Genomic DNA, 14,967 nt, shown 5'->3' with positions numbered 1-14,967 from the left:
CTCCCTCTGATAAACCAGAATGGCAAGCTCGTATCAATAGACGAGGAGAAGGCTGAGGTACTCAACAATGCCTCAGTCTTCACTGGCAACCTCTCTCCTTGCCCCCCCCAGCTGATGGACTGCAAGATAGGGACCAAAGGGCCAAAGCCCCTCCCACTGTAAGGGAAGATCAGCTTTGGGACTACCTGAGGAACCTGAATGTACATAAGTCTATGGGACCTGAGGAGACGCATCCCAGAGTCCAGAGGGAATTGGCTGATCTCATTGCCAAGCCGCTCTCCATGATATTTGAAAGGTCATGGCAGTCAGACAAAGCCCCTAGTGACTGGAGGAAGGGAAAAATTGTGCTCATTTCTAAAAAGAGTGGGGAGGAGGACCTTGGGAACTACCAACTTTTCAGCCTCACCTCTATGCCTGGGAAGATCATGGAACACATCCTCCTAGAAGCTATGCTAAGGCACATGGAGGACAGGGACGTGATTTGAGACAGCCAGCATGGCTTCACCAAGGGCAAGTCCTGCCTGGCCAACTTAGTGACTTTCTATGATGATGTGACTAGATCAGTGGAAAAGGGAAGAGCTATGGATGTGATCTATCTGGACTTCTGTAAAGCCTGCGACACAGTCTCTCACAACATTCTTCTCTCTAATTTGGAGAAATATGAATTTGATGTGTGGCCTGTTCAGTGGCTAAGGAATTGGTTGGAAGGTCACAGGCAGAGAGTAGTCTTCAACAGCTCAATGTCCAAATGGACGCTGGTGACAAGTGGTGTCCCTCAGGGGTCCGTACTGGGACCAGTGCTGTTTAACATTTTCATCAATGACTTACACAGCGAGATCGAGTGCACCCTCAGCAAGTTTGCAAACGACACCAAGCTGAGTGGTGCAGTTGACACAACAGAAGGACGGGATGCCATCCAAAGGGACCTGGACAAGCTTGAGAAGTGGGCCCGTGTGAACTTCATGAGGTTCAACAAGGCCAAGTGCAACCTCCTGCATGTGGGTCAGGGAAACTTCCACTATCAGTACAGGCTGGAGGATGAAGGGATTGAGAGCAGCCCTGCTGAGAAGGGCTTGGGCGTACTGACAGATGAAAAGCTAGACATAAGCCACCAATGTGCGCTCCCAGCCCAGAAGGCCAAACGTATCCTGGGCTGCACCAAGTGAAGCGTGGCCAGCAAGTCGAGGGAGGTGATTCTGCCACTTTGCTCCACTCTGGTGAGACCCCACTTGGAGTACTGCGTCCAGCTCTGGAGCCCCCAGCACAAGAAGGACATGGAGCTGTTCAAGCGGGTCCAGAGGAGGCCACAAAGATGGTCCAAGGGCTGGAGCACCTCTCCTCTGAGGAAAGGTTGTGAAAGTTGGGGTTGTTCAGTCTGGAGAAGAGAAGGCTGCGGGGAGACCTTATGGCAGCCTTTCAGTATCTGAAGGGGGCCTGTAGGAAAGATGGGGAAAATCTTTTCAGCAGAGCTTGTTGCGACAGGACAAGGAGCAATGGCTTTAAACTAAGGGAGGGTAGATTTAGACTAGATATAAGGAAGAAATTGCTTATGATGAGGGTGGTGAAACACTGGAACAGATTGCCCAGAGAGGTAGTGGAGGCCCCATCCCTGGAACCATTCAAGGCCAGGTTGCATGGGGCTCTGAGCAACCTAGTCTAGTTGAAGATGTCCCTGCTCACTGCACGGGGGTTGGGCTAGATGACCGCTAAAGGTCCCTTTCAACTCAAAGCATTCTATGATTTTATGATTCTATAATTTGCTTCCACCTCTTCCTTGCAGGTGAAGTGCCTATTACCATCACCATCGAACCATCTGTTGTCCTTGTTGAAGAACAAGTGACTCTGTCCTGCCAGCTGACAGACAGCGTCCCCTCTGACACAAGTGTGCTTTGGTACAAAATGGAAAAGGGGAGGGATGCCCCACTGTGCTCTTCCTCCAGCCTTGGTGGGATGGTGGAGCAGTGCCAGGTTGAAGAGCAGTGTAGGATTGCGGGATACTGGCAGAAAAGAGCGCTTCTTCTGGTTATCCGGCAAGTGCAAGTAGCCGACGAGGGCACATATGTTTGTGCAGTGAATGGCAGTGCTGTCACACAGGAGGCTATGACTCATCTTAACATTACAGGTAAGCAGGGAGATATTCTCAGTGAAATGCAACCTGCTATGACCACGCTGTGTTTAGATCCCATTGTGGTTCTGTGGCTCTACCTATTACTTGCTGCATAGCTGAGACCTTGTCATGGTTTAACCCCAGTAGGCAGCTCAGCATCACACAGCTGCTTGTTCAGCACAGCAGCGTCACTCCCTGCACCGGTGGGATGGAGGAGAGCATCAGAAGGGCAGAAATATGTAACTCATGAGTTAAGATAATGAGAGTTTAACAGGTAAAGCAAAAGCTGTGCACACAATCAAAGGAAAATGAGGAATTCATTCACTACTTCCCATCAGTGGGCAGGTGTTTAGCCATCTCCAGGAATGCAGGACTCCATCACGCTTAACGGTTGCTTAGAGAAACTGGGGAATAAGCAAAGATGTGGGAAGTAGGTGGAAAGACTTGCTTCAGTCCTGAATATTCAAAAGCTGGGCTCTGAGGGGGATAGGGCACGTGGGAAAATAGTGCTATGGGGAACTGCATGAAGATGCTGAATATCCCTGTATAAATCCCTATATAGATGCTGAATATATTAAGATGCTGAATAACCCTATATAAACAATCAATAATTGTTTTCTCTTCTGGTATTATGAATGCTCAGCCTCTCTGGTTAGGGCTGGTTTAGTTTGCAAAATGAAAAAACAATTACTCAGAGCTATTAGGGAGGGTATTCACTGATGTGCAGTACACATAAATGGTAAGGTAAAGGCCTCTTTTCCCTCCTCGTTAGAAATCTCCCATCTCAGAAGACCTGGCCAAAATGCCAGCCTTAAAGCACTTCACTGAAGCACCTTACCAGATCTGACCTGTTGGACAAGTCACACTCTGGAGCTTAGTCTGAGGGCATAGAAACACCTAGTATCCAGAAATCTGGCATCAGTTTATTCGGCAGATCAATGGCATGTTTGAAGGCCCTTTTCATTTGTTTTTTTTTTGAATCTACCATATGCTAGGCTGACTTGATGCCTCCTGTTTTGGTGTTGGACAAGACAGGGAACAATTTCTTGCTCTTCTTCCTCTCCACCCCCTTCCTTTTTTATGGACCTGTGTCACATCCCCCTCAGTCCTGTGGAGAGTGCTCATCTATTTTGCAAAATGTTAGATGCTCTTCCTGACCTTTGATCATCCAAGCTCACTGAAGTTCACTGCTTCTCTGTGGTAAGATGCCCTAGAGCTCACCATGGTTGGAGTCCGGGTAAAATGGCTCCTTTGATCTGACCAGGGATGGTTTTTTTTAGGAGCTACAAATTTTTAGAGCAACATAATGAGGCTTTATGAGTTTTGCCGGTTTATTTTGTTGTTGTTGTTTTGCAGTAACTCTAACTCGATTTCAGACTCATTGATTTACTCTGTTACAGCTATTGGATATAAGCCAACTTTAGACAGGAATCTGCAAGAGGAGAATATGTGTCGCTACACGTGTAAGTCAAAAAAATGGTACCCAAAGCCTGAAGTCATTTGGATGAACTATGGAGGGGACACAGTATATGTGGAGGCCAAGACCAATGTAACCTGGAGTGAGAGAGACCATTTCACAGTGCAAAGCATCATCACAGTGCCTTGTGAGAACGTAGATGTGGTGTGTGTAGTCAAACTCATCAAATCCGAGATAAGCCGATCAGGTAGGTCACATTTTTACACCTGCATCTTCTTTCCTGAGGGAATCAGACCCCTCTGTTATTTCTAGAAGAGCTGAAATTGGACAGGTCTCGGCACCTTCCCTGAAGCCCCAGGCATCCTGCAGAATCATACCCTTCAGGAGAAATCTTTGCTGTTGGGCAAAGGATGTTTGGGTTGGCCTTGTGTCATCTTCGGGGAAACAACATGAAACCATGACCCAGGAAAGTGCTGAGAGCGATCTCGCTGTTCTGCCTCTTTGGGCCAAGTTCAGTCATAGCTTAAGGGGCTCATACCTTTCCCTTATTTTTAACAGTTTGAACCTGAGTACTGTTATCTCTTTAGCATCACTTCTGTTTTTAACCTTCTCACCTGAAGTGAGATCTCTTTCATGGTGTACTTGGTATTTCTCTGTTGTGCCAGATGCGGTGGTGTTCACTTGTCTCTGTTACAGGTTCCATGAATGAAATTCTTGCACCACACTCAAGCACTTGTACATACAAAGGCAAAATAAGAGGCACCTACGAAAAGCCCAAAGTGATGTGGGTTAATCACGAAGGAGAAGATCTATCTTCACTGGCCCAGACGAGCATTCTACAGGAGATGGACAATGTATTTGCAATAGAAAGCTCCATTGAGCTACCCTGTGGAGAGCCGCCACCTTTTTTTGTGACCACTGATAGGGAACACAGTCCACAAATTGCTCAACAGTCAGGTATGCAGCAACTAAGACTTACATCATGTGTTCTGGCTTTCTCCAAGCAAGCAAAGCGACTGTCCTTTCACTCAGATACTGCATCGTCCACTACTAATGAGAAGGCTGGGCCTAATGCTGTGAATTATTTCACACAGTTTCCCACAGCACTCAATAGTTGAATCCCTTTGGGAGTGTCACAAAAATTCGTGACTGGCCCATGCTGACCAAGGAGAGAAGCTAGAATGCACAATATAGAATTGCAAGACTAATTTTCTTATTCATGTGCATGAGGTGTCCCAGTCAAATTGGGAAACCTGAATGTGGTTTTACAGATGGTTTGTACACCTTTCAAGTGTTCAGTTACAACATGATTTGACTAATTGCTACTTAACACACACATACACACACACACTAGTGTTTGAAAAGCAGTGATAAATCCCCGGTGTCATCATCCACCTGCTTCTTTATCAATCTAGATGGCCCTGGAGTCAGTCTCACTACAGTTATCTATGACACCAGATACTGGGGGGGTTTCACAGAGGTGTTAGAGGGACCGGGATGCTTGTGTTATCTCAGTAGTCCAGGGGTATCCTTTATCCTTCATGGACAGGTTTAAGATTTTGAGAAAAAAATGTCCTCATCTCCAGGTGCAGCTGTCCTCCTCCTTCCAGTGAGCTTGGTTCCTATTCCTATGAATACAATTTCATGCTGTAAAGACTAATGGGTACAATAGTTAGGGAATGAGATGTTGCCTAAGAGGAGTCTACTGCTCAATACTTTGAGGAAGTCAATGAGTCTGCAGTCATGGCATCCCACTATCAGAACTGTGTCTGAAATGGGAAGAACATCTTCTGACTCCAGGGAGGCCAAGAAGACAGTGGACTCCAGAGCTAAGTGCACATTAGCCTGTTTCTCAGCATGAACCTCTATTTTTTGATGCTGGCAGAGAAGTTTTTCTGGCCGATCTTTGGACTGTCAGCTGCTGAGATTTGTACTATTAAGGAAAGACTTTGGCATTAGGCTGTTAGAGGGTTATTCTGCCTGAAAGGTGGTGTTTAGCAGAAAGGCTCAGGCTAAACTTTCCTCTGAAATTTCTTCTTATTCAAAGCTTTGAAGGTCAGCATGTCTTAAGCTAAAGTATTTTTATGGCATCACTTAGAACAAAATTGCTCGCTTCAGAGTCCAATTGCAAGACTAAAAATAATTAACCACTTCTCAAAGAAAAAAAAATCATACTTCCCAGTTTAACTCAAATCTGGTTTTCAGTGCATGTACGTGGAAAATACCTGGACACAAGGCAGTGAATTTAAAATGCAGCTATCAGTGTCTCATTTCAGCTTTCATGTTTCCAGATGAATGATTTTACTGAAAGTGGTTCTCTGGTAACCGTGTCCAAATATTGCAGATTGTGTGATGCCATGGCCACTCTGTGTATGTGCGGGCTAGACAAGAAAATTCATGTCATTTTTTTAATCTCTTTTTCTCCATTTTTCAGAAAACAGGAACTTGTCCTGGATTATCTGCCTCCTTGTTGTCATTATTTTACCAGGTAAGCTATTTCCTTGTCCCAAAGATCTCATTATCCAGTTCATATTGACAGTGAAGAATCAACCACACAGCCAGTTGTGGGGTGGCTTTTGACTTTTTTTTTTTTTTTGTGAAGTGTCTCCCAATAGCAACTATGGACTTACTATTTATGGTGCCTTTGCTTTTCAGCACCCTTTCAGAGGAAGATTGGTAAGTGTGGATGTTTGGGGTTTAGTGTCCTTGCGTGCCCATGGTGCTAACTCATTAGTGGAGACTTGACAGTGCCAGGATAGTCCTATTTCTGAGCCTTTGGCTGTGCTCCTGGCCCAACATGCACTCATTAGGGCAGGCTGGATGTTCTCGCGATGGAGGAACACTGTTGCTGACTGGGCTTTGTTGTGAAGGCTCTGTATACTTGCAGCTGAATCAAGGGCAGAAGTGGTGGCCCAAGAGAGAGAATCCTCAGCACCTGACATGCCAAAGGATGCTAGTGGAGGCAGCAGCCATGCAAGGCGTCTGTGCCAGGCAGGTGCATTGACATGAGGTGTAGGGAGCAGGTGGGAAGATAGTGGGTCTTAACAACTGTGGATGCTGGATGCTGCTGTTCCCAGAACATAGTAAGTCCCCGTCTCCACTGCTGGTAGCAGGTCCTGCCTGGGCAGCCCTGATTGCTCCTGCTGCTTTCTCCCTACCCTTCATTTGTAGAGGAGCTCCAGTCACAACACAGAGCAGCAAGGGACGCTGAGAAGGGTGACTGCATGAAGTGTGCTGCCACCATAGCTATGTGCCTGGGGGAGCTCTGGCTGGGGGTGGGTTTGGAGGAGAATGAATCTACTTTGCTGAAGAATGCCTGGGCATAACCGCTGTCTTCCTTGGAGTCAAGACACTAAACAATGTGTCCTCCCTTCATCCTCTATTCTTGCAGAGAACAAGAAGAAAGAAATCGGTGAGTATCACTGACTCCCTGGGGGCTGTGTGTGTGAGTGGATCCTAGGATGCAGTGCCAGGGTGGGTCAGTGGAGGGAAAGTCACCTCTGACACCACGAGATAGCCAGGAGGGTTTGCAGTCTGAGCTTGACTGGTGTCAAGAATGCTGAGAGACAGCTGGGTTGAAGGTAACCTCTCCCTGCTTTCCCTCTGCTTTCTTCCACCAAATGTCCCCAGGGAAAGGACCTGTAGGTGCAGCCACGGCCCTTGCAACTAGTGAGATTTGGGGTTGCTGTGGCAGGTGGCTGGTGGTGTCCAGGCTGGTGGAGGCTTTGGTGCAGATAGGAGTATGAGGGAAGTAGATAATTGATGGAAAGCTGCAGTGTGGCTGATGGGGTGGAGAGCCTAGGTCTCTGACTAGCCCTGGGTCCTGGTAGGGATGTGGGTGTTTGTGGTTGGTGGAAAAAAATCCCAGTCAGAGACACATGATGGGTAGCTCCAAGGAGCATGAGCCATCCACTGTGCCAGAGGAGTTTTTCATCCCTCCCTGTGATGGACGATCCCTGAGTGGACTGGCTTGCAAGGACCTTGTGGGTCTTGCTCTGACTTGACGTCTTCTTCTTGTACGGCCATGGTGACCTGGCAGAGGAACTTCGTGCAAAGAATGGTGAGTCTTTCTACTTGCCCTAATGCCTTCCCCAATGAGACAGAGCCCTTGGGGTGGGTGAGGAGGGACGCTCCAGCAGTGCCAATAGCTTCCTGAGTGCCACACTGAGAGGGCCTGCCAGCACCCCAAGGCTCAAAATGGCAGAGGTGCTCCCTGGCTTGAGCTTTACCAAAACAGTGCCCCATGGCCAGTAGTGGGCTGGTTTCTGACTCTTCCTTTCTGCGGGGTTTCCCGATAGCTGGTGTGGAGGTACTATTTATGGTGCCTTTGCCTTTCAGCACACTTTTGGAGGCAGAACGCTAAGTGTGGACATCTGAGGTTTAGTGTCCTTGCCTGCCCATGGTGCAAGCTGACTAGTGAAGAGTTCAGTGTGCCAGAGTGGCCTTATTCCCACGGTCCTTGGCTGTTTTCCTGGCCCAATGTGCACTCATTAGGGCTGGTGGGATGTTCTCGAGATGGGGGGACACTATTGCTGACTGGGCTTTGTGGTGAAGGCTCCGTGTTCTTTGCTGTTCAGTGAAGGAAGAAGTGATGGCCTAAGAGAGAGAATCCATCCCCAGTGAAAGGGATCACTGTTTCCTGGGAAGTAGGGAACTGCCAGACTAAATTCCCTGTATGAGCCAGAAAGAAGGGACAGGGAGCTTGTGGTGGAGGAACTCCAGCTTCTTGCTTGCTGGGTGCTGATTGAGGGGTGGTGTCGCGTCCCTCAGTACCTGACATGCCAAGCGAGGACATGTGGCTGTGATGCTGGTGGAGGCAGCAGCCATGCAGGGCATCTGTGCCAGGCAGGTGCATTGACTTGAGGTGCAGGGAGCAGATGGGAAGGTCTCAGGCAGCGTAGCTGCTGGATGCTCTGTGCCCAGAGCTGAGAGAGCCCTCGTCTCTGCTGTTGGCAGTGGCTCCTGCCTGGGCAGCCCTGATTGCTCTCCTTTCTCCCTAACCTTCATTTGTAGAGGAGCTCCAGTCGCAATACAGGGCAGCACGTGATGCAGAGAAGGGTGAGTGCAAGCAGCGCATTGCCACCGTGGCTCAGTTCCCAGGGGAGCCGTGGCTTGGGGTGGGTGTTCGCAGAGGTCAAATCTGCCTTGCTGAGGTCTTCACATGTTGTTCCAAGAATGGCCACGGTGGGAGTTATGCAGCATGGGCAGCCAGGCAGGAAGCACAGGCTAAGCCTGGCTCCAAAGAGTGCCTGGAGGCCAGCATGCATGCTCTCTGAAAGAGGGATGTGCTGTGCCCCTGTCCTCCCTGGTTCCTGGTTGAGGACTCATGGGGCAAGACTTCCTTGCAGATCCCAATGGCAGTGGTGCTATGAGACATGAGTCTCTGCTCCTGTCACTCCCATGGTCCCCGGAGGTTGATTTTCCCTGATTCCTTGGAGTCGGGGTGCTAAGCAAGGTGTTCATTCTTCCCCTTCTTTTCTTACAGAAAACCAGAAGGAAATTGGTGAGTATCACTAACGCCCTGGGGGAGACCAAGGTGGGGTAGCAACGGGTGCCAAGAAGGGTGACTGCATGCAGTGCACTGCCACCATGGCTCTGTGTTTGAGTGAGCCCTGGCTGGGGACGGGTGTTGGCAGACGCCTTCCTCCTGCTTGACGAATAAGACCTAGGCTTTTCCCCATCTTCCTTGGACTCACAATGAGGATCTAAGCAATTTGTCCTCCCTTCCTCCCCTCTTCTTGCAGAGAACCTGAAGAAGGAGATTGGTGAGTGTTGTTGTCTCCCTGGAGGTCGTGTGAGCCAGCTAGTTGTGAGGTTTGGGGGTCTTCATAGTGTCTTGCTTGTGGCGTTCTGGCTGGTGGAGGCCTTGGCAGGAGAGTGAGAGTAGGATCTGTTGAGAGAAGGACATAACAGGGCTGATGTGACTGGAGAGCCTGGGCCACCAACTACACCTGGAGCCTGGTGGGAAAGTGGGTGGTGACTGGCTACTGAAGAAATCCCTGCTAGAGTCAGAAGCTTGTGAGATGCAGCTCCAAGGAGTCTGAGCCACCTACCATACCAGGTTTTTTGTCACTTCCTTCGGCAAAACGTCCTACAGTGGACCTCTTTGTAAGTTGCAGTTCTTGTCATGACTTAGTGTCTTCTTCTCTTGCTGCCCACGGTGACTTGGCAGAGAAACTGCATGCAAAGAATGGTGAGTCTTTCTGGTTTCCTACATGATTTTGTGTTTATTGCCAGTGAAAGTTGTATATATTTGCTCTCCGAGTTTCTTGGAAATACGTCACCTGAATCTCCAGGAAGCTGTTTCCATTTATGAAGCCAAACCTAATCCATGGGAATAACCCACAGTAGCTTAAATGGGCTGATTTGTAGATGCTGTATCCTTCCATTGTCCTTTAGTTACCTCCAGCTTTAATGACCTGGCTATACTTCTGTGTCTGTTGCCCTCTGATGTGCAAAAGATTACCTCATATCACTTGTACCTATTAGCCTTTCTAGTTGGAAAAGGCCCTCCTTGTACGCATAGGAAGAACAAGAGCCCACTTAGGAATGACTGTGAATCTCATGTGGAGCTGACTGCATGGAAACCTACAGTGACTCCAGAAATAGTGGTTTAAAATATGGCATTTCAGGATATGGCTGAACTTTGGCATAAATAGAATTATCTCTGTCCAGAGTCATCCTGTAGTGTTACCAAGTATTGATGTCTAATCCATAGTAACATTTTCTTTCTGTATGTTTATCTTGTTTGCAGTGGATCAGAGGAAAGAAATTGGTAAGTCATTATTGTCCCTTAAGTCCCACCAAGTGAAAGGGAAAGTCTGAGGAGAGGAAGGGATGGTTCTTGTTTTACAGAACATTGAATTTAGAGCTCATAACTTGAACTCCTGGGGCTTCAAAGCCTTCCCTGCACACAGTTCCAGGTGCACATCGCACACTTGTCTGTTCACATGCTCTGACATTCATCTAAAACTTGATGTTTTTAACATGCAAATGCCTGCCTTTGAGCTATTTCTTTAAGCTGACATCTCAGGACTTCATGATCTTACCCTGTCAGGTCATCTTTTCATCTCTTACACTTGAAAGCACAAGCTCAGCTGATTCTGACCTGGCAAATATTTACTTGTCTGGTTTGACTTCTCAGCAGCTTGTTTTTCTATAATAGACTCTGCCTGCCACCTCTTCTTCACTATCCTTCCCTGCCTAGCTGCTATTGCGCAAAGCTGTCACGGTTGCACGGACCCAGAAACTGATCAGCAAGCACACTCCTCCCCCCAGAGGATTAGGGAAAATGCACCCAAACTGTTCCTTTGTATCCACCCCTACGTGAGATATTCATGAAATTTGGCTGAAATTTATTTCCATGAATGTCACTAAGGGGACTCTCTTTCTGCATCTCCGGAAATGTTGGGATGCTGACCACGAATCTCACATGGTTTGAAATGTGGAGTGTGGCTGGTGGGGCATTCATGTAAAATGCTGGCAAGGCGGCAAATTGGGACCTGAGAGAGAAAGTAGTTCCCAAGTAGGAAACTCATCCCAGCTTCAGATCCTTCTTCAGACCCTGCAGGTAATCACAGGGCTTGAGAGAGCACAAGGAAATTTGAGCATCTGTTGACCCGCATAGTTTAATCCTAGATTCAGTCTGAGATTCCCCAGCTTTGAATTGGGACAGCTTTTCAGCCAATGTTTGGAGTTTGGTTTTTCTTACCTTTTCTTTTCTCCCTCCCCGCTCCTCATCCCACCTCCCCACCCCTTATGTGCTTTCAGAATTCAGAAAGGCTCGTGGCAATGCAGGTAAAATAATGTATTTACTTATGTCTGTACTAAATGGCTTGAAATCTGTGAATACCACAGAAGCAATGATGAACATGGACTGGATTGTCAGTCCACGAATGCCTTTTATTCCAGTGATACGGATACATTTCACTTGGCAGTGAAATATTTGGAAGTTAAAGTGCAATTCATATGTCTGAGTGCAGTCCTTCTTTATTCATGGCTTAGAGGTCTTTCTAGACTAGTTGTAGGGAGATTTTCAGAAAGAAATGCAGTACAGTATATTTTCCTTCTCTTCTTGTATATTTGCTTTAGAGGAGTGTTAATAAAGCCCCAAATATCTGTTTGTTGTAGATGACATCAAGGTTGATGGCGACACAGCCCATCCAAATTTGTCTGTTGCTGTGGACAAGAAGAGTTTTATGCATAGATCACAGGCCCAGAAAGTGACTCAAAATGAAGGGAGTTTTGATTCATCTGTCTGTGTGCTGGGCTCAGAAGGTTTCTCCTCTGGGAAGCATTACTGGGAGGTGGACGTTGAAAAAAGCAATGACTGGGACCTGGGAGTAGCCAGAAAATCTGCCCCGAGGAAAGGAGTAATGTCTCTGTCACCTAAAGAAGGATTCTGGGCCCTGGGCTTATGTTTCAAAGGTTACTGGGCAAGAACGGATCCATGGACACGGTTAGTAGTGCAGAAAAATCCCAAGAAAGTTGGAGTCTACCTTGATTGTGAAGAGAAAAGCTTGACTTTCTTCAATGTGACTGACATGTCTGTGCTATTCACTTTCAAAGACTGTGCATTCTCAGAAGAATTGTATCCCTTCTTTAAAAACTCACACAAAGAATCATCCATGAGAATCTGTTCAGTTAAAGAGGAATAATTTTTTTTAAATATCGTAATTTTGCTGATGTGAAAGATCATATCATTTTCTTAGACAAATTTAATGCTTAATTGCAATCTTTGTGTTATACTTGCTTGATCACATTCTGTATTGTGCACAGTTTCATATCTTGGCTTAAAATATTTTCCTTTCTCCCAGCCTTTTCTGTATGCATTTTGTCCATTCCTCGCAGATTGTGTGCAAAGTGAGCTGCTCCGTGACGCAACCTGGTAAATGATAGGTTTATCTTAGGAACAAAGATGTAGCAAGGAAGGATGGCATCTTCTCCAACAGCTTGGATGACAACTTTGTTAGGGGAATGGACTGTAAACTGACCTGAGAAAAACAGTTATGCACATAGTATGATTTATTGCTGACTTAATGTGGGAACTGGTTTCAAAAGAGAAGCATTTTTTTAACAGAGCTTCTTCCACTGTTTCTTCAGTGAACTCCTTAGAAAAAGGGCCAGAGCATGTACTTTGTGATATACCCAGGACAGTGGCACATGAACTGTTCACCAGATAGATGCATGCACTTAGGTGAGATTACCTCCAAATTCAGACATGTGAGCTTGGGTGTCTGTATGTAGGGGGCTACTTGCGCACTAGCAGCTGGAACAGATGTCCTAAACTTAGGCATTTGGTATCACTGGAGGCACACTAGTAGAACCACAACATTGACATGGAGCTGCAGGAGATGACACAGCACAAATGGGAGACCTTCCATAGAACTACATGGAGACCAGACTGGGTACCTTATGCCATTTTAAGTGGCAAGAGATATCTCCCTTTGGATAATGGAGTAAGACCCTAAACATCTACATTAGCGCAATGTAAATAGATCTTTATTCATGAATCACAGAATACCAGGTTGGAAGGGACATCAAGGATGATCGGGTCCAACCTTTCCTGGCAAAAGCACAGTCTAGACAAGATAGCTCAGTTCCCTGTCCAGCTGAAATAACTTCTCCAATGACATATTACTCCTATGGGGAGTGTCTGAATATACTGGGTTTGTCCAGTTTGGAGAAACGGTGACTGAGCCGTGACCTCATTGCTCTCTACAGCTTCCTGAGGAGGACAAGTGCAGAGGGAGGTACTGATCTCTTGTCCATGGTATCCGGTGGCAGGACACATGAGGGTGGTTCAAATCTGCCTCAAGGGAGATTCAGACTCGACATTGGGCAACATTTCTTTACTGAGAGGTGGCAAACACTGGAAAGGGATTCCTAGAGAGGTGGTTGATGCCCTAAGCCTGTCAGTGTTTAAGAGGCTTTTGGACAATGCCCTTCACAGTAAGCTTTATCTTTCGGTCAACCCTGAAGTGGTCAGGCAGTTGGACTACATGATTGTTGTAGGTTCCTGCGAAATGGAACTACTCAAGTCTAGTCTAGTGTAGCCTAGTCTACATCTTTTCTATTCTATTCCATTCTATTCCACTCTACTCTTTTCTTTTGTGTGGCAAGGTTGGGGGAGTGGGGGGTCTACAAGGACGGCTTTTGTGAGAAGATGATAGAAGGTTCCCCTGTGTCCAACACAGCCAGTTCCAGCAGGCTCCAAGATGGACCTGCTGCTGACCAAGGCAGAGCCAGTCAGTGATGGTGGTAGTGCCTCCGTGATAACATATTTAAGAAGGGGAAAAAACTGCTGTGCAACAGCACCTGGGAGAAAGAGTGACAATGTGTGACAGAAGCTACTCTGCAGACACCAAAGTCAGTGAAGAAGAATGGGGAGGAGGTGCTCCAGGCAGATCTCCACCTGCAGCCAGGGCAGGTGGATGCCCGAAGACATCTCTGACCCCCTGGAAAGGCCACACTGGAGCAGGCTTCTGGCAGGATCTGTGACCTTGTGAAGAGAAGACCACTCTGAAGCACGTTTGCTGGCAGGACCTGTGATTCCACAGGGGACCCACACTTGAGCAGTCTGTTCCTAAAGGACTGCACCGTGTGGAAAGGGCACATGCTGGAGCAGTTCATGAAGAACTGTAGCCCATGGGAAGGAGAAAGACTGGCAGTGGAGAGGCCCTTGGAGGACTGTCTCCCGTGTATAGCAGGGAAAGAGTGTGAGGAGTCCTCCCCCTGAGGAGGAAGGAGCAGCAGAAAAAAAGTATGATGAACTGACTGCAACCCCCATTCTCTATCCCTCTGTGCTTCTTGGGTTGAGGAGGTAGAGAAACCAGTAGTCTGGGAAAAAGGGAAGGGTGGGGGGAAGGTGATTTAAGATTTGGTTTTATTTCCCATTATCCTACTATGATTTTATTAGTAATAAATTAAATTAATTCCCCAAGTCGAGTCTGTTTTGCCCATGACGGTAATTAGTGAGTAATCTCTTCCAGTCCTCATCTCAGCCCACGAGCCTTTTGTCAAATTTTTCTCCCTTCTCTGTCCACCTGAGGTGGTGGAGTGATGCTTTGGTGGGCACCAGGCATCCATCCAGGGTCAACCCACCGCACCCATTCTATGTTATGCTGCGCTATGCTATGACATTCTAATTCTATTCCATTCCATTCTATTCCATTCTGTACTGGCCTGGATTTGGATAAAACAGAACCAATTCTCTTTTAGTGAATCTTCCTTAACAGCTAAGTTCATCTAAGTAACTGCATTTTTCTGAATTTGGCTGCATATTTTGCGGACACTGTCAGCTCCAAAGCTGGTAACACCTAATGTTTATAGTTTTACTGAGCTAATGGTAGGAATGGAACGCAGAAAAAGGCCTCTGTTTATAACTATTACTATAGCAGCCAAGGTTACTGATAGTCCTCTTAGGTCCTGCGAGTGAGGAGTC

The 14,967-nt window shown here is 47.1% G+C and overlaps 1 protein-coding gene across 1 annotated transcript; it reads left to right on the top strand.

Moving 5' to 3' along the window:
* The first annotated feature begins 212 nt into the window (after positions 1 to 212).
* Positions 213 to 12,181, top strand: LOC104327277 (uncharacterized). The gene is made up of 15 exons (XM_075445862.1): positions 213 to 363; positions 1,781 to 2,122; positions 3,508 to 3,771; positions 4,221 to 4,481; positions 5,959 to 6,012; positions 6,127 to 6,200; positions 6,412 to 6,515; positions 6,869 to 6,936; positions 8,538 to 8,708; positions 9,010 to 9,027; positions 9,269 to 9,401; positions 9,644 to 9,717; positions 10,279 to 10,299; positions 11,295 to 11,321; positions 11,655 to 12,181. Exons 1-15 carry the CDS (start codon positions 213 to 215, stop codon positions 12,179 to 12,181), a joined length of 2,289 nt encoding a protein of 762 aa, XP_075301977.1.
* The last annotated feature ends 2,786 nt before the right edge of the window (positions 12,182 to 14,967 follow it).

The sequence above is a fragment of the Opisthocomus hoazin genome, chromosome 33, assembly GCF_030867145.1.
Source record: "Opisthocomus hoazin isolate bOpiHoa1 chromosome 33, bOpiHoa1.hap1, whole genome shotgun sequence".
Lineage (NCBI taxonomy): Eukaryota > Metazoa > Chordata > Aves > Opisthocomiformes > Opisthocomidae > Opisthocomus > Opisthocomus hoazin.
This window is presented reverse-complemented; position numbering and strand designations above follow the sequence as displayed.

Coding starts and splice junctions, on each gene's coding strand:
- LOC104327277 (XM_075445862.1), top strand. CDS start 213: ATGGGACCTGAGGAGACGCATCCCAGAGTCCAGAGGGAATTGGCTGAT. Junction 2,123..3,507: donor GACTCATCTTAACATTACAG/GTAAGCAGGGAG, acceptor ACTCTGTTACAG/CTATTGGATATAAGCCAACT. Junction 6,516..6,868: donor ATGCAAGGCGTCTGTGCCAG/GCAGGTGCATTG, acceptor TCTTCCTTGGAG/TCAAGACACTAAACAATGTG.